The following is a 19365-nucleotide window of genomic DNA, read 5'->3' as shown; positions in this document are numbered from 1 at the left end:
AGAGCCAGAAGCTGACTGACAGGTCAGTAACTACAGACCTATCAGTCTCACCTCAGTGCCAGAGAAGGTTATGGAATGGTTAATATCAGGAGCCATCATGGATCAATTAAAGGTGTGGGAACAGAATGTTGTTTCTTCATGAGAACAAGATAATTTATTTCATTGTCTCTGCAGCCATCTAGCATCACAGAAATTAGAAATAAAGATTATAAATTGATTAGCAATATACAGGTATAGCTAATAACAATTTATGTTTAGCCAGGATGAATATATATGTAATACTTTGTTGCATGACATGCCCAAGGAAGTGAGGGTAAGTTGGAGCTTGTCTGTCTGAAGAGGCATCAGGAAGACCTGGCACCCTCTTAAGCTCTTTCCTTCAGACAGAACGGAAGAGGCCTTGGAGAGAATCACCATATAAATACAATAAGAAGAGTTCTGAGACATCGTGGAAACAACAGGATGGTGTCTGGCAGGTGATAAGATAGAATAAGAATCAAAATGTAATTTATAAATGTAAATATTTGCTGGCACAAGGTAGAATACGAATTAACATGTGTCAGAATGTAATTAAAAAATGTTAATCTGTGGTAAGACTGTGAACCTGGAATACCCAGCCGATGGGAAAACATGGCAGGGAGTACACTTCAGGGAGACAAAGTATAAAAACTGTAATGGTGTTCCTAGATGCACTCCTGTTGGCAGGACACCTGCCATCACAGTCACAAATTAAAAATTTCTTCATGAGAGATCTTATCTTCTAAAAATTAACTGATGTTTCTGACACAGAGATTCAGGCCCAGTCAGCATTAATTCATGAACAGTAGATAGTGTCCGAGAAATCTGATTTCGTTCTATGACAAGGTGACATGCTTAGTGGATGAAAGTAAGGCTGACAATGTGGACTTCAGTGAAGCCTTTGACACTGTCCCCCACAACATCCTCATGGAGAAGCTGGCTGCCCGTGGTTTGGATGGGCATATGCTCTGCCAAGTGAAACACTGGCTGGATGGCAAGGACCAAAGAGTTGTGTTCAATGGAGTTAAATCCAGTTGGCAGCCAGTCATGAGTAGTGTCCCCCAGGGTTCAGTACTAGGGCTACTCCTATTCGACATCTTTATCAATGATCTTGATGAGGGGATTAAGTGCATCCTCATTTCAGACAACACCAAGTTGGGAGGGAATGTTGATCTGCCAGAAGGTAAAAAGGCAGTACAGAGGGAACTGGTTAGACTGGATTGATGGGTGTAAAGGCAAAAGGACCAGTGCAAACAAGGAGATGCTACAAAAGAAAGAAAAATGAATGCTCATCCAACTCCGAGGATCAAGGCTTCCAGGAAAAGAACTCCAAGAAGAGAGAGCTCCAACAAGAGATCCTTCCTCAGTGGTAGTCAACCCTTAAATGAGGTCTAAGAAGGCTGAAGCCTGGCTCCTTCCCTTCTGGTAGCACAGGTGAATTGCCTTCACCTGTGCTCCCAGGGCTGACCAGATTCCTTCAGGTACTCAATCAGTGATTTAGGCTGTGACTTAGCAGTCCCTATACAATGGGCCAAGGTAAACCCTATGAGTTTCAATAGGGCCAAGTGGTGGGTCTTGTGTTTTGGTCACAACTCCAGGCAACCAACAGGCTTGGGAAGGAGTGTCCAGAAAGCTCCCTAATAGAAAGGGACCTTGGTGTACTAATGGACAGTCAGCTGAATGTGAGCCAGCAGCATGCCCAGGTGCTCAAGAAGGCCAATGGTATCTTGGTTTGTACCAGAAACGGTGTGGTGGGCAGGACTAGGGAAGTAATCCTCTCCCTGTATTCAGCACTGGTGAGGCCCCATAATACAGAAAGGACATTTAAAAAACACTTTAAAGAGGCTTCAGAGTCTCACAGCATATTAAGTGCAAAGCAGGTCCAAAGAAGGGCAACACAGCTTGTGAAGAGCCTGGAAAATATGTCCTATGAGGAGCAACTGAAGTAACTGTGGCTGTTTAGTCTGGGGAGATGTATCACTCTCTTCAAATACCTGAAAGGTCATTGCAGGAAGAGCAGAGTTGGTCTCACTGGTGAGAGGACAAGGGGAAATGGCCTCAAGTTGCACCAGAAGTTTAGGTTAGATACCAGGAAAAACTTCACAGAGAGGGTTGTTAAGCAGTGGAATAGGCTCCCTGGGAAGTGGCTGAGTCACCAACCCTGAATGTATTGTATTTAAAATCCATTTGGATATGGAGCCCAGGGACATGATTTAGCAGTCAGTTGTTAGAGATAGGGTATTATGGTTTGGTTGCAGTTGGACTTGATGATCTCGAAGGTCTTTTCAAACCTGAATTCTGATTCTATGAAAGGTGTAACAAGTGAATGGGAAACAAAGAAACATATTCTAGAACTGGTAATAGAAACTTGCTTCCCTTGGGTCAGACTGCTACCTTTAACCCATGCCAAAATAAACGCAAAACCCATGGGAGACATAGCATTATTTTCTTATGAGTTGCTCTTCAGCATGCCTTATCCAAATATCCTCCAACCTGGAAGAGGGAAGGAAGTAACTAATATTTACCTAAGACAGTATGTGGTACTGTCTCTTGTCAAATCTGTTTGGCAGGAGGCCAGCTATCACAAACCCTAACCTTAGACGCTGCAGTGCATGGTATTCAGTCTGGAGATTGGATCCTGGTAAAAGACTGAGAAGGATCACCACTCGTAAATGGAACAGACATTTTCAGGTAATATTCACTACAGAGACTACAGTGAAAACAGCAGAACAAGGATGGACTGACCATACCCATGTGAGTTTATTTTCATTCAAAGAGTGGCTTTTGTGTTTAAAGATTTGACAGCTCTGTCTGAATTGAACAGTAAGGATGATCCCTAAGAAAAATAGATGGAGGTGGATTAGTACAGCCACTTATATTTCAGTGGACTGAACACTGAATAAAGTTGCTGAATACTGCTCTGGATTTACACCTGCTGTAGTTGCAGGCTTTGTTATCTCTCCTTCAAATTTGTTGGAAGGATCTTGAACACTGGTGAAGGCCAACTGCCTTTAGACCCTCTGTAAAGATGTTTTGGTTTTTTTTGGTAAAAGCTGAAGTGTCACTTCACAGGTGAATGCAAAGTTGTCTTCCTTACTCAAAATAGTATCACTTCCAAAACATGATCCATTTCCTGATGGCACTTGTGATTCAGAAATCAGTATTTTATATTTAAATTAGTGTAGCATGAACACTTAACCAAAGCTCTATGACTGTTATGTAATACACTTTTTGTTATTTGATTCAATAAACAGCTGGAAATTTAGCCTGATATATAAAGCAATTAGAATAAATGGTAAATGATCCTGTCCAGTCTTGATTTCTCAACCTTCATGGAAAATCTGGGCTATCATATCTTTTTTGTTTGTTTGATGGTCTCAAAGAAAAAAACTTCTACTACATTTTCTGCTTCTGTCACTTTGAGCAGCAATTTGCTAGGCTATATTGCAGAATAACTCCCCTGTAACATAAGGCAAATTATACTGAATTTCAAGGAGGTTATGTAGCTTAGATAAAGCAATTAGCACATTAATCAAGAGCACGTTGACAGGAATCAGCTGTCATCCATGAATAAACAAATATACTGGGGGAATACTGAGTTACAGATAGTAATAAATTTTCTTTGCATGTTTGTGTTAAATGAAGCTGTATATCCTCCTTTTTATTTTTATTTTTTAAAATCAAGGACATCCCAAAGTTGGGATTTGAACAAACAATTTTCTGAAAGGGAACCTTTCACCTTGCTGATGTATGGATTCACAGTAATTCACAGAGAAACATTTTCCTCCCTATGTGCAGGACTGAAATTGGAGTGGCTGCATTCTTCTCAAAATGGGCAGTCCTACCCCAGCTCCTGCCAAGAAACTTGCCCCAGAAGCCATAGTACAAAGGCTAGGGTGGCCTCATACACCACAGAAACCATAGTACAAAGGCTAGGGTGGCCTCATACACCAGCTGCTCATGGCACACTTGACTACTGATGAAGTGACAATAGTCTGTGGCTCTTGCCTCTGAAAGTAGGCACAAGAGCATCTACAGCAGTTGCTTCAGGGTCAAGCAGACGTCTATCACTAAACAAGCTGCCTGGTGTGTTCTATGAAATTCTGGACACTAACAACAAAGGAAGGTTGTGCATGCCCAGTTTTCTGCTTATGGCTCCCTGCAGCCTACCACAGGTTCAGACAGCAGAGGGCACCAGAGAAACTGCCCCGATCTCTGCTACCACAGAGATGTGCAGCAATTCATGCAGCAGCCCACACCTCATGCTTATGTCCCAGAAATACCTGGCAACTGGGATAAGCATTTCAGTGTCTTTAGCTAGGGTTGCTCACAGATCACCGCTCTGCGCCAAAAAGGAAGATAAACAATCTGAGTACAGCAAGCTAAAGCCTTAACAAATACATGGCCTTGTATCACTTTAATTGAGTTATATACTTGCTTACATGGAACTCAATGCAATTACTCCACAGGCTACAGAACACAGTACTCTGACCCGTAACCATAAAGCATCTTGGAACATGGGCAGCTTACTTTTCCTGTGAGCTAGGGCAGAAATCTGACCACTAGCTAAAGGCTCTTCAGAAAGTAGTATTAACCCCTTATTATACACACTAATTCACATTCCACTTTCCAGGAGCCTGCTGCCTCATCATAGCCTTAAAAGTGCACAGACAGACTTTGTGGACCAGCTTCCTGCTCTGCAGTGCCTTGCTTACTACAAGCCAGATCTTGGTCCATCCCCAGATCACTATAATGAACAGTTTATAAAATTATTTTAAATAGAAACCATATGATATTGTTGTTCTTGGTACTAAAAAAGCTAGCACTTAACACAGTAACAGGACCCCAGGACAATATTTACTGTAGCCTTGACTGCTTTACAGTTAACATAGATACAAACACCTTATAAACCACTGGCTATAGCAAAGTTGCTGCGAACTCCTGTCCTTGTTCTCATCCTGAACGCTCAGCTCTACCTAAACTGTACTAGGTTACAGGTCAATTTCTGCTTTCTCTAAGCTGTTATGTGTGAGCACACTGGAAGAATCTTACATAAGGCCAAGCTCCTTGGAGCCTCCGAATTGATACTACTACAAAAACCTAAAAGCCTAAACTGGAGTTGTTGGAGCTCCACTTGTAACTACATCCCAAAACAGCACCATATGCTCGTGTTGTCATAGGTAAGAGCAAGTGAGCCTTTTGACAATCCCCCTTGCTTTTCTGCACTGCATCCATTTTTCTGCCTTCTGTAAAAAGGGTAACAAAAAATGATCACTGGTATGCAGCTAATACACTACTGTAGTTAAGGAAAGCATCCTAATGTACCTGAAAATAAAAAGCAGATAAGCATAATGCATTTGATAAAAATTCCAAAAGATGGTATGACTCATGCTCCTTAAAAGACATCAAGCACATGAAAAATAAAAATATGAAAAAAATCACCTGTCACATAGATAGTTTCATACAGCAGAGGCCTAACACTGAAGCCTCTGAAGTAACCTCACTGAAGTAACTGCAGCCCTGGATGCCTCTTCATGCAGAAGTTAGGGAAAGCATGAAGGAACACTGCAAGCACACCTTGTATTGCTGCAAAAGCTTTCTATGTGCTGGTGAACTTCATTTCAACTGAGGGTGGCTTCTGCCCATACTACCTCCTGCGGGTTGCAAAGATCTACAGCAGCAGCACAAGACCAGCAATAAGTTCACATCCACAAGAGGTGGGAGTTTGTCAGCTTTGACACTGTCCCTAAAAGGCAATGTCAGCCATAGCTGTAGTACTCATAAAGGACTTTTTCCCCTCCCTTCTACGTGTTCTATATTCATCCACACCCTCCTGTTGGTCAGGCATCTATTTTGAAATAAATCTCTGCAAGCCTATAACTAATCTACTGTAAGAACAAGTGATAAACAGGGGCAATTTAGTTTCATAAAGGAAAGGTATCTGCTTCAGGATAGAAACTAAACTATACTTTAAAAACAGAAATACCGATAGCAACTGGCAGAGACAGGACAGAACATGTTATTTTCTCTACATATATTCTCTATAACAAAAAAAAAATGTCTCTAATGTAAGTTAATGCTCTGCAAAATCTGATCTCAGTCCTGTTGCTTATGCACTTACCGAGATCATACTTTTTAAAGGCTCTACAGAGAAGCTGTAAACAGAAACACCAAATGATGTGAAGACAACACATTTTCCTGAGTCTTAAAGGTGAAGCATTGGTTAAGCTTAATATGTATCTGTATGTCTAGAGATAGTAGGAGAATGACTTTTTTTACTGTGAAAAGCCGAAACTATAAGAAGTGGTTGTTTCCCTCACTACCGATACAAACTGAAGGAGGAAAGGATTGACAACAACCCTGCCAAAAAAGACCTGGTGGTACTGGTGGATGGGAAACTGAACATGAACCAGTAATGTGCCCTTGTATCTCAGAAGGCCTATCATATCCTGAACTGTATCAAAACTAGTGTGGCCAGCAGGTTGAAGGAGGCAATCCTGCTCCTCTATTCTGTGCTGATGAGGCCTCACCCAGAGTACTGTGTCCAGATACAGAGTCCTCAGTTCAGGAGAGACATAGACCTGTTGGAGCACATAGAAGAGGGCCACAAAAATGATCCACGGAATGGAATACCTCTCCTACATGGACAGGCTGAGAGAACTAGGGCTGTTCATCCTAGAGAAGGCTCCGGGAAAACCTGATAGTGGCCTTTCAGCATCTAAAAGGGAACTAGAGGAAAGAAGGGGACAGGGTCTGTGGCAATACAGCAAAGGGAAATGGTTTCAAGCTTAAAAAGGGTAGATTTAGGTTGGACATAAGGAAAAAGTCTTTTACAGTGAAGGTAGTGAGACACTGGAACAGGTTGGCCAGAGATGTGGTGGATGCCCCATCCCTGGAGACTCTCAAGGCGAGGCTGAAACAGGCCCTGGGAAACATGACCTAGCTGTGGACATACCTGTTCATGGCAGGGGGGGTTGGACTAGATGACCTTTAAAGAATCCTTCTAACTCTAATCTATGATTCCATGACAGTGCCCGAGATAAATGACTATACTACTTTAACACAAAGCAGCAATTGAAGCCTAATCCTGTACAAGTGCTCAGCACTTCTCAGCTGCTAATAAACAACAGAAGCCTAATAGCAATCTAACTGCAGTACTGTATGGAGATTTGATACTGTCCCCTTCATTCATTACATGGTGGTGAGCAAGAGTCTATTTTTTAAGAACAAGAGCCTTCAAGCAGTCCCAGACACCTCTGTGAGAAGCATTCAGTCATGCTTTGTGGAGAAGTTAACAAGCAGCAGGAATGCAGTAAGCAGAGGCACATCTCTTCAACAGGGATGCAGAGCGCACCAGGAGAAGACAAGGATTACATGTTGCCTTGCCAGTGTCTTTGAATTCTTGGGCTATACTTCAATGGCTATATCCTGGACATTTGTTTACTCTTCCTGCAGAGAAGATGGCATCTCACCAGATGAAAAAAATATTGTGGTATAGTCTCTGATTTGCACATCCTTGGAAATTAACGATAAAAGGACACACTGAAGGAAGACTCATTATATCAACCTTTTCTGCAAGACACAAAGCAACGCTGTTAGGAGAGAAGCATTATCTCTGTACAAGTGTAAAGTTAAGTCTGCAGCAAGTTTGCTGCAGTTACACTCAAGTGGCACACATTGCAGCATCAGAGCTCTGGGCAACATCTGCCTCTGTCTGGGCTGTGTCTGCCACCCCAACATGGTCTATAAACTTTATGGAACAGAAACATTTAGCATCAAAGCCCACCTAAAAATACATATACCAAATGAAGCACAAAGTGTATGTTTTTAATCCTTTGTACCTACAGTAGCTGTCACAGGAATAAAGTGCATGAGAAGGTCTCAGCCTATTTCCTTAAGGATCCCTAGCAAACACTTTCTCCTCTGCAACAGGAGACATCAACACAAATCTAATAACAAAATGCAAGCACTACTTTCACTAGATGGTATTTCTACTATGCTCCAATGCTCCAAAACATATTTGAGAAGACTATATATACATGCATATACACACACACACACTGTTGAATGTGAACTTGTAATTAGAATTCAATTAGAAAAAAAAAAAGGTATTATAGCATGACCCTTTCTGCAGAGGTGCACAAAGCAAAAGCAGGCAAGGTCTAGAATGTATTTAGCTAGCAAGTCACTTTGTCTTACCTAAGTAGGATTTAATAATTTATCCACACTTAAAAAAAACAAAAAACCAACACCAAAACCCTTTCTTACTCTCAGCACTGAATACAGGATTGGTCACCTGAATAGATACACAGAAATACAGCAACAGAGTTTGGCTGATCCCCACCAAGCCTGCCAAAATAACTAGACCAACAAATAAGACAGATCTATTTGGCAGAAGGATTTGGGTCTCTTTTTGGTAGTTTCTTTTAACTTATTTAAAACAAACAAATGAACAAAAAAAAAAACCCACCACAAAACAGCTATATTGGAATCAAAGAACCAAGCTCAAGATAGTCACAAAAAAATAAATGATGTATTTTTCCTCCACAGATCAAAACTATAACAAACATATGACAAATGTATCAAAGTTCAGTGTCCAGAATTTTTTTCTGCAATACAAAAAGATATTGCAATTATTTTACAGCTCAAGAATTTCCTTGTTCAAACTGCTGAACTCTTCTATCACTGAAGTTTTGTCAGTAATTTTCTTTATGCTACGATGTACAAAGAATTCTTTATCACCCTCATCTTACCTAAAGCTCTTCTTTTGTTCTAGAGAGTTTTGTCGCATGCTCCTCTATAAATTTACTCAAATGCTCTAAATCTCTGTCACCACCTTCAAATTTAATAGGATTGTTCTTCTTGTCCCTTGGAGCAAAGTATATAGTAGGGAATCCTTCTACTTTGTAGTGGTCATTTGTCACATCGTTGGCAGTAGCATCCATCTTAGCTATGACCAGATTTTTCTCATTTTTGTATTTTTTGCCTAGCTCAGTATACACTGGTTCTAGTTTCTTGCAGTGTCCACACCACGGGGCATAGAACTCTATGAGTACATCATTCTTTGGATCCATTACTATGGTATCAAAAGTTTTACCCACTATCACTTTCACAGGCCCTTTGTTATTTTTTGGCACTGGCTGTGACTTCACAATAGGCTTCAGTTTTCCTAGGAGAAAGGATAACACACACCATTGTTAGGTATAGTAAGAACAATCCTCATATTTCCACTAAGAAAGAAAAGAGTTGAAGTACATCCTCACACCAAAGAAATGCAATGCACTAGTAAATCAAGTTCACGTCCACAGGAAATACTGGCTAGCTTGCTGTTGACATTTAGTACAGTGAGTTTGTGAAACAGTCACAAGTTGTTTCATAGTACACTATAAGCTTTCTCCCTCTGCTCATGGGTATCCAGCCATAATGTGCTTGACAGTGATTTAGGTATTATGCTAGGCATGAATATGAACCATCACCAGACACTTCAAAGCTACAAGAATGTTTTAGTCTTGCCAAATACATTTAGTGTTATACCACTAGATGCCACAGTGCAGTTTAAACAAAATTTATGAAGTGAGGCTAAATTAAAAAAAAAAAAAGAATTGTAGTGGCAAGGAAAATCGTACTGGCAAGGAATATCCAATAAGATTTAAGTCCTACAGCATTGTAAGGTTTCACATGTGATTTTACTGCAGCATAACACCAGAAATATATCCACTGAAGGAGAAAACAAAGCAAATGGTTCCTTCAACAAACAAACCCTTTACCTTTTTTGAATGCCAGCACAAACTGCCTGAGGGAATCAGAGTCAAACTCTTCTGGCTCCATGGCGTATTTCTTGCCACCTTCATCCAGAATGGCAACATTTACATCCTCTCCACTCTCAAGCAGACCTAGATCTTTTATTTCAGAAGAATAATCTTCCTCATCAGAAACAGCAAACACATATTCAGGGAAGTCCTTGGCTACTTCAAGGACTTTGCTTCTCCAGTACTGGGTAGCTGAAGAACCAGAAAGCAGCAGTATTAGTAATTTCTAGTTCCTTATTGCTTGCTTCCTTCTAAAATAGAAAAACAGTGAACTTAACTTACCAACACGATAGTCAAAACTAAAGTCTACAGTGTAATAGATAACCACTAGAGGACGCTTAGTGTATCTTTTAGCATCATTGGAAGGCTTGCGATGACCAACTAGAGGCAAAGCATGTTTCACTACATGCTCTTTGATATCTGATTCATCTGTAGAATCCTGCTTAAAAAATAAATAAATAAAACAGGGACGAGACATCATGTAAGTGGAGATTCTGTTACACAGTACTGGAATCTAGTATCAGTACATGCATGAATAAGGAAGGGATATGTTATCAACAATGACCTCACCATATTCTTACTCACATTAAGATCCAAAACATGCATCTTGGGCTCATGCTTTGATTGAAATTTTTCTGGCTGCATGACAACTAGTTTTCCAGGAGATAACTTCAATAGTTTCATAATCTCATTGCTGAAAGTATGATGAAACTTGTAATCTTCTCTTAAACTGTTAGCTAAAAGATTAAAATTAAGGAGAATAAAAGTCACCAAGAACTGAACTGATGGCTTTCAACCAAAAACCTTTCAACCTTGCTACCGCAAGGACAGATCTCATTCAGCCACGGAACAACTCAGGGTCTCAGAGAACAGCTCTTGCCCCCAAACAAGGTGAGAAAACAATTTAAATATCACTATTTGAATACTATTCAACTGCTCATCTACAATGTCAGAAGCAAGCATAACCATGCCTTCAGAAATTGCCTTTACTACACTGAAGGATCAAATAGAAACCAAAAATGGCTGCATGTAGTTCAAGCACACGGACACCAATTAGAGGACACTTACAGTGGAAGCAAACACTGATGACACTGTTGGTCATGCTTAAGTGCTTTTTAAGAATAAACACTGCCAGGAAGAGTCTTGCTAAAGTCATTCAGAGTTTGACAATGATCCTTCCTTCAGGTCCCCCCAGCCCAAACAAGCTCAGGAGCAGAGTCCAGCCTTTGGAATGGCGAAGTATAAAACCAGTGAAAGCAGATGGCATACCTAGCAAGGCATTTTGATCTGCTCCTCAGCTAAAAATTCTCCTTTCTCTCTATGTCACATATATTTAGGGATACATTGAGAATGTATTATTTCCTGTGACAGGCTGTGACTTCAGTCACACGTGCAAGATCTAGTATGATTTTTTCACCCCCTCAAGTAGAAGTGGAAGATCACTCTTCAGTCTCCTTCCTCTTCCTTCTTTAAACACCCCTTACTGAATTCAGAGAATAAATTAAGGAACTTTCCATGCCCAAAGTCTTGAGTAGGATCTCAACAAAACACATTTATAATATTTTAAAACGTGCGTTACCTGCTTCCTGATAGAGCTGATAGGTTTCATCAGTTTCTCCACTAAATACACCAATGATGATGACATCATCTCCATCTTTCAGAAATTCCTGTACCTGCTTCGCAGCCTGAATTTGTTTAGATGGAGGACCAGCCTGTTCAATCATGTAGTCGACAATACCTGTTTGACAAACCCACACCCAAGAAATTGCTTAAATATTTATTAAACTGAAAGGATCAGGCACTTCTTCCACAGAAAAAAAATCAATAGCATCTTTCACATTGACACCTTCATTTCTGTGCAACCTTTCCAAAATTAACAAGATGTCAATCTTTAAATGCTCCAGTTATGGATATCCTCTTTTAGGTTGGTTTCAGGAATTCCAGGTATGTCAACTGACCTTTCAAGTAACCCACCTTTCTGAAGTTACTTACTTAGTTATTCCTATTTTTTCTCTCATATTACAAGCCAGTGTTCAGCAATTCTATAGGGCATTCAAGTACAATTAATGGCTGCCCATTTACTCATACAGCCTGCTTTAAATAATTTTTGTATTAAAGGAGCTTATTAAGGAGCATAAAGTTAAGTTACAAAGATTAAACAACTTTATACTGATATAAACTATTAAAACTGATAAACCTATGTAGGTACAAGAGCATGTTTCTTCCGCTTCCCCATGCTATTCTTATGCTGCGAGCATATTTGTATGCTCTATGCAAATACGTATACATTTGTAGTCAAGCCCTTAAAAAGATCAAGTGTCGCAATACCATATTTCTCTCGTGGACCACTGTAGTCATAAGGTTTGCCTTTGCGAAAGATTTTCAGAGTTGGGTAGCCAGTAACATCAAACTTCTTTGCAAGCTCAGTTTCAGCAGTGGCATCAACTTTAGCCAGGGGAATGGGAGGTGTGCGCTTGCTGAGCTCCTGGGCAGCTTTCTCGTATTCTGGAGCAAGCCTTTTGCAGTGTCCACACCTGAGGAAGAAGTGTGGAGGGCAGTTTTAATAAGCCAAGTCCTGCTAGGTACCCTCTACCTCTGCAGCAGAAGAGCCACAAGCCTCTTCAGAAGAACTGGAAGAGGCATAAGAGCAAAACATCTTCACCAAGTATATTCAGAACAGGTGTGCTAGAAAAGCAGAGGCAACTGCCTTCATGCTTACCATGGGGCATAGAATTCCACTAGAATTATGTCAGCATCCTTCACAACATTGTCAAAATTATCCTGGGTTAATACCAGAGTAGCTTCTGGTGGAGGGGTCCAACTGGGGTCAGAAATCTCCTTGACTTTGGCTACAATTGCTGAAAAAACAGTTCAACAGCTCAGTTACAAAGTTTGCACTATCACTTCTGTAGTATATAAAGCATAACTGATAACAAATTAGTACATGAACTCCGTTCTAAAAAAGCAGAAGAGGTAGTTTTTTTTTCTGACTGGAATGAAGCTGGACACATTCATTAAGTGAGAAATAAGTGGTTTTTATGTCCACTGACAATTTACAGACTTTACAGTTTCCTACAGGTCAATCCATCAAGCACACTACCTTCTACTATAATCAAGCCACTATTCAGGAATTCTTAGATGACTTAGAGCACCACTCACTACCAACAAAATTGTCCTCTAGCACACAAACTTTAGAAGATCAGGCAAAATTTCAGCCTTCATAATATTTTTCTACTTAAGATAATGGAACTTGAAGTCCTTGATAATCCCTTTATGCAGCAAGACCATATACCTCCTTGGTTACACTGCAAAGGAACAATGCTTACCATCTTCTGTTCGAGAACCATCATAGTCAATAGGCTGGCCTTTTTTCAGGATTTTAATGGTTGGGTAACCACTGACATCAAAACGACTTGCTAGTGAAGTGGCTGCAGTAGCATCAATTTTGGCAACTGGAATAGGAGGGTCATTTTCCTTCAGGGTTTTGGCTATTTTTTCATACTCAGGAGCAAACTGCTTGCAATGTCCACACCTGTCAGAGAAATACATAAGTAGATATACAAATTCAAGACAGACACGGGGGAGAATTTTGCTACTCTACTTTTCCAGAAGGCCTTCTGCCAGATGTTACTATCATCAACCTAACATTATTTTGTCTTGCTGTATTTTCAGATCTACAGGGAAAGGGGGGGAATGGTTGTGGTGTGAGGGCAAGAGAAACAATAGCCAGGTACTGCTGGTACAAATCCCAACCTTTCTTTTTCCACTCCCCATTCAAAAGATTCTAAGTTTGAAGGCCAATGTAAAAAAAATTTAGTAATTACTTCTACAAAGTTGCAAAGCTTGTACTGTGCTTCTCCTCCCTGCCCCAGCTACCTTCTCACTCAGATTTCAGCTTCTTACTTGTCTGGGTTTATCTTCTCTACCTGGTATCCTAAATTCAAACTAAAGAGAAAAATGGACCAGAAGTTAATTGGGCCTTAACGAACCCCCTCCTCACAACCACCCCAGTATCCGGCCTATTTAAGTACATCAGGAGTCTTTGGGAAGAGCAGAAAACTACTGCTGCAGAAGCTGGCAGAACAGGGGCATTGGCATACAAAGAAGTGAATATAGTTTGATAAGCTGGAGACAATGAAAAGATACAAACTAGCATATAACACCCTGTATTCTTTAGTCTCTCAACTGGCAGGAGGCAGCAAAGAAATAAAAAAATATACTAGTTTGAAGTGGCTACACACCCTTCTATTGCTTATACTAAGCTTCATGTTCAGTTTTCATACTAGCAAACTACAACTGTCAAGCAGCGATAAGAGTTCTGTATAATGAGACTGGTATTACTTAAAACAAAAGTCTATGTCAAGAAACATCATATTCCCCCCTCATCCATTCAAACACACACAAACTAATCACCTTGACTGCAAACACTTTACTCTTGCTTTTCCCATTAATAATCCATATTACTTTCGCCGATACGAATGCAAGAGAAGATGAATTCTGCCTAAAGGTCTCTGTATTCACGATAGATTCCTATAGTACTTTGGTGTTACTCAGTGTACACTGGTACAACAGCAGTGTCCAAAGCACTATTCAAATTAGTAACATGAAGAAGCAATGTCCTCACATCTTAACATCTTTCCAGTGAGGACAAAAATTCAAACTTCCAAAGGACAACTTTCTATGGAAGCTTCCTCCATTTATATGAGTCCACAAGTTCCTGAAAGGCCATTAGGACAAGACAGCAAGCTGCAAAGTCATACCACACGGCCTTTCTAAGGCTGACTGGGATCACCTCTGCTCTTCAACAGGTACTGAGCAGAGATGGAGCCAGGACAGCGCTGCCCAAGCGTCACAGAACTTTTTCAATCTAGGTGATTCTAGGATTCTAAATAATCTCTATGACAGTTGTGACAGACACATGCTCTTATGGTACAGGAGCAAGGGCACCTCCAGAACCATTTCCTACCCTGGAAAGCAGCACAGTTCAGCACCACTCCTATGCAAGTCTTTAAAACTACTCATGATCCAGATATCTGCTTTTAACACAGCAGCTTGCTAATGTGAAAAAAATGCCATCAAGAATTTCTCACTCCTTAACACTGTTTCAATAAAGAATAAAAAGTAGAAACAAACAAGCAACTATTTCCCTGGAGGCATTCAAGGCTAGGCTGGATGTGGCGCTGGGTAGCCTGGTCTAGTGGTTGGCAGCCCTCAAAATTAATAACCTCCTTAATAACCTCCCAAGCTCACTTTCTAGGATTGCATACTGCTAAAAAAGATCTTAGCACCCATCTCACACTTAACTTAAGGAGGTATCAAAGGCCATGTACCTACCATGGTGCATAGAACTCCAGAAGCACAGTGTCCTTGCCTGCAGTAAAGATGTCAAAGTTTGTATCGCTCAAGACTAACACACCGTTTTCTTCTTTAACTTCAGAATCATCATCTTCATCATCATCATCAACTTCTTGTATAATGGATTCTGGAAAAGTAAAAAGCAATCAATCAATATCAGCACAGATCAGGTTTAATGTTAAGTTAATGTGAAGTTTAATGTTAAAATACTCTACCAACTTGACCACAGATTAAGCATACCTCATAGTTAGAAACATGTTAATTCCTGTTTCATGTACGATAGCTGCCCAAGTTCACGAAGAAACTGGACTCAGGTGTTTGACCGGTCCCATTTCATTTCCACACATGCTCTGCCAGCTTCACCCAAGTCTCAGTACATATTTTGCTCTTCAAAGCAAGTTAAAACAGACACAGGGAGAATTAACACATTCCAACCTATGCAACACTTGCTACTAACGTACCCTTGTATCTTGCGTGGTTCCCCATGTAACAGGACACCAGATATGTTTAGAGTTAATAACCAATTTCAGATGTGTAGAGTGAGTGCGAGATCGTAACACCATCACAGAGCACCCACAAAACTCTCAACCCTACATGTGTGGAGATGTGAGGCACCCTTTGAAACAAATGGAGTCAGAACTGCCTTCAGGAACTTCAGGGGAAGCCTTTGGCTTAAGACTACCAATCCAGAAACAGCCTCTGGAAAAGACACTTATTAGAGGAGGAGGGTTTACACATGAAATCTGGTGCCAAGACATATCAACCAGTTCAGTCTGCCTTGACATGGAAGTTGAAACTTGTTTCTCTAACACTTGATTGTTCACATCTTTTAAAGATTTTTGTCAAAACTGATGTAATTCTAGTCAAATCTTACTGTTTTTAAAGGAATTTCAGTCAGAGCACAAGTGATGAAAATACCTTATCCCTAATGTAAGCCATACATCATTGAAACTAAGGACCTTTTAACCACCAGAAGCTCCAGTAATTAGAAGAGTAGAATGAAAACTGAAGTTTCCTTGTTCAGAACAGTGTATTATCTATGTAAGTTTAGCAAGCTTTTGCCTAAGTTGACATGAGTGACTGCAGCAAGGCAGTAGACAAAATACATGCGGTTTACTTGTTCAGGACAAGAGCGCTGAAAATACTCCTGACTTCACCTATAATGCAAGAATTAGAAGTGTGTAATAACCAGAAGGAGGTACAAACAATAACAATAAAAAAAAGCAACAAGCTCACCATAGACATAATACTATTAAATAGCAGCAACCATTTTTCCATGAAAAAAGAAAGCTCTCACAAAAAAGTAAACTCCTTTAGAAGATATGCTTAGTTTAATTTGAACGCAGCTTTGTACGATACTAAAATATTCAAGTCTGATGAGGTGAGAGATCGCAGGAGATTATTTATCACACAATAGAAGTCACATGGATCAAGTTTCTTAGCAACTACTACTGTTTCATCTGATTGAAGCTAAACTTCACAAATGGACAACAGCTTTGGTGTTGCTGCCTGAGAACAGTTGTAGGGAAGCGTCAAGCTTCCAGAGAGAGCTACCAGAGTATTTACAATTGGGAACACCATGGTGCAAAAGCTAGTTTTTCAGGGTCCCTCTTTAGAAAACATTAGTCAAGATATGTAACACGCTGCCAGGTGATTCAGAAGCCTTTTTATAAAAGCAACCTTCCTCCATCTTTCGTGTAGTGGATTGACTGTACCTTCCCTTCCTTTTCCTTCCTGTGTATGCAAAGGGAGTAGCAGTCATAACCCGCCCACCATCAGCTCTAGCCTAGTCTTTCTGTGAGCATATTTACTGCATTGCTCTAATCAACGTTCACTCCCCAAGGTCACAGTGCAAAAAGCTCGGCTTCATCTGAGTTTTGCAACTCGCACAGGAGCGAACCCCCACACCTGCAACTCCGCGAGCCTGCGTGCGCGAGCCGGCAGACATCGCACGGGGCAACGTTGCCCGAGGAGCCGCGGCACTGGCAAGGGAGGAAAGCCAGCAGCTCGGGGTACGAAAAGATAACAGAGTGGTGCAGTTGTCAGGGAAGAAACAAGCACGCAAGAGATTCCTTAGAATACCTTTTGTTGATTTCGTTCAGAGCCAGAAAGCTCAGCACTCTGCTACAGATGTGGTACATCGGACGAGCCTCGTGTCAGGCTAGTACGGGAAACGTACCGCACAGGAGAAAAGCTCGAAGAGAATGCGTTCCTGCAGGCTCCCGGCGGCTCGCGGAACGGCTGGCACCGCCCAGGGAGCACAGCCCGGCCTCCCTACGGTACTCGCAGCAGGTTTGACACAGGAAGCTAACGGGGAATAAAGCCCGTCGCAGCTCAAGGGAGGGATACTTAATGCAAAAATGCCCGAAGCATGTCTCTTCGACATACTGGCGCTCAACTAACGCCAGAACAACTTCCTTTCAGCTAGTTTTGTCCAAGAAACAAGCAACAACGAAAGCCAATGGCAACAGGAGGAAACACACACACACACAAAAAAAAAAAACAACTACCAACACAATGACTGAAGAAAGAAAGCCTTCCAGAGCAGTGGAGAGCTACTCCGCACGGGGGGTGAAGCAGACGCTGCTTAAGACGAGGCAGCGGGTGACAGGCAGCCGGAAGGCCAGCAGCCGCGAAGACGGGCAATACAGACTGCGCAGCAAGGCCAGGCCTCAATCTGCCAGCATCAGCTCTTCTAAAGAGAGCAGAACAAGCATTGGGCTGCACCGAGTGATCGCGGCCTCGGCTCGCCCAGACGCCTCCACCCCGCCCAGCTCCCAACTAGGCCCCGGCGCCGCTCCGCTGCTCTCTCACCTCTGCCGTCCTCCTGCGCCACCAGTGCAGCCAGACGGACCATCACCAGCAACAGTACCCACAGTCCGCGCTGCCTCATCACGCCAGACGCAAAGCAACACAACTCCCCAAGACCCTCCCCCCCGCCAAGACTCTCGGATTCACTGCATCCGCCGCGTAAATCGAAGCGCTTGCTCTGAGGTGCCTCCTCCCCATTGGCTGCCCACAAGCCGCCAACCACCGTCCGCCACGACGAGCCACTGACGCAGCCGCAATCCAAGCGGCGACAGGAGAGGGGCGGGGCTTCGTCGGGCTAGGGATTGGCGAGTACTGCAGGGGGCGGTAACGAGGGAAGGGAGGGAAGACCAGAGAGGAGGGGGGGAGGAGGACTGGCGCAAGGCGAAGGGAGGCGAGGAGGGAGGAAGGAAGGAGAAGAAGGGAGGGTGGTGAGGAAAAGGAGAGGAAGAGAGAGGAGGAGAGGGCGGAAGGAGGGGGGAGGGGAGGGGAGGGGGGGCCGAAGGGGGGGAGAGGGGGGGGGGGGCCGAAGGGGGGGAGAGGGGAGGGGGGGCCGAAGGGGGGGAGAGGGGAGGGGGGGCCGAAGGGGGGGAAAGGGGGGGGGGGGGGCCGAAGGGGGGGAAAGGGGGGGGGGGGGGCCGAAGGGGGGGAAAGGGGGGGGGGGGGGCCGAAGGGGGGGAAAGGGGGGGGGGGGGGCCGAAGGGGGGGAAAGGGGGGGGGGGGGCCGAAGGGGGGGAAAGGGGGGGGGGGGGCCGAAGGGGGAGAGAGGGGAGGGGGGGCCGAAGGGGGAGAGAGGGGAGGGGGGGAAAGGGGGAGGGGGGGGGAGGAAAGTTGAGAGAGTTGGGGGGAAGAGGGGCAGGGGAGGTGGAGAGGGAAAAAGGGGCAGGGGAGAGGAGGTTGGAGAGGGGGGCATGGGGAGAGGAGGGAAAGAAGGAAAGGGAAGGGGGTGAGGAAAATGGGGAGAGTAGTGGGAAGGGAGAAGGGTGATAAATTTGGAAAGCGTGCTGAAAGAAACCCTGTAGCCCCTGCTCTCACAGGGAGATTTGTGAAGATGTGGGTTAGTGTGTTACAGAGGCCTGGATCTTGGACAGTTCCCATTAGTCAGAAGCCCTTGGCAAAAAACAACAACAACAAAAAACACAACATCATCTGTTTGGTTTTCTAGACTGGGGTAACAGGACAACACAGTGGATCATAATTAAGGCACCAAACAGAGACCACGAGTGGTATAGCTTGGTGAAACTGTAAACAGCGTAAGTGTGGAATACACTGAGCACTTGGAAAAAGTGTAATAGTTGTGCAGCTTTTCCAAAAGATTCCTTTTTGTTCCCTAAAGACTTGCATGCATGTAGGGATCACCAGAAGAGGACAGAAG

General features: G+C 42.7%; 1 protein-coding gene across 3 annotated transcripts; it reads right to left on the bottom strand.

Moving 5' to 3' along the window:
• Positions 1-8529: 8529 nt before the first annotated feature.
• PDIA4 (protein disulfide isomerase family A member 4) lies at positions 8530-18139 on the bottom strand. 3 transcript variants are annotated; one of them, XM_065753037.1, is made up of 10 exons: positions 17997-18139; positions 15162-15309; positions 13154-13359; positions 12547-12685; positions 12156-12361; positions 11407-11565; positions 10398-10564; positions 10110-10269; positions 9786-10019; positions 8530-9187 (listed from the first exon to the last, which is right to left on the bottom strand). In XM_065753037.1, the coding sequence occupies exons 1-10, from the start codon at positions 18073-18075 to the stop codon at positions 8772-8774; spliced, it is 1914 nt and encodes a 637-aa protein (XP_065609109.1). In that variant the 5' UTR covers positions 18076-18139; the 3' UTR covers positions 8530-8771. The 3 variants fall into 3 exon arrangements, with proteins under 3 accessions (XP_065609109.1, XP_065609110.1, XP_065609111.1); XM_065753038.1 differs by having other exon boundaries at positions 10413-10564; XM_065753039.1 differs by having other exon boundaries at positions 10110-10266; positions 10413-10564.
• Positions 18140-19365: the final 1226 nt, after the last annotated feature.

The sequence above is a fragment of the Cyrtonyx montezumae genome, unplaced genomic scaffold (assembly GCF_038088225.1).
Source record: "Cyrtonyx montezumae isolate F1298 unplaced genomic scaffold, pur_monq_1.0 scaffold_8, whole genome shotgun sequence".
In the NCBI taxonomy this organism is placed as follows: Eukaryota; Metazoa; Chordata; class Aves; order Galliformes; family Odontophoridae; genus Cyrtonyx; species Cyrtonyx montezumae.
The sequence above is the reverse complement of the archived record's forward strand: the minus strand, read 5'-3'. Positions and strand labels throughout refer to the sequence as shown.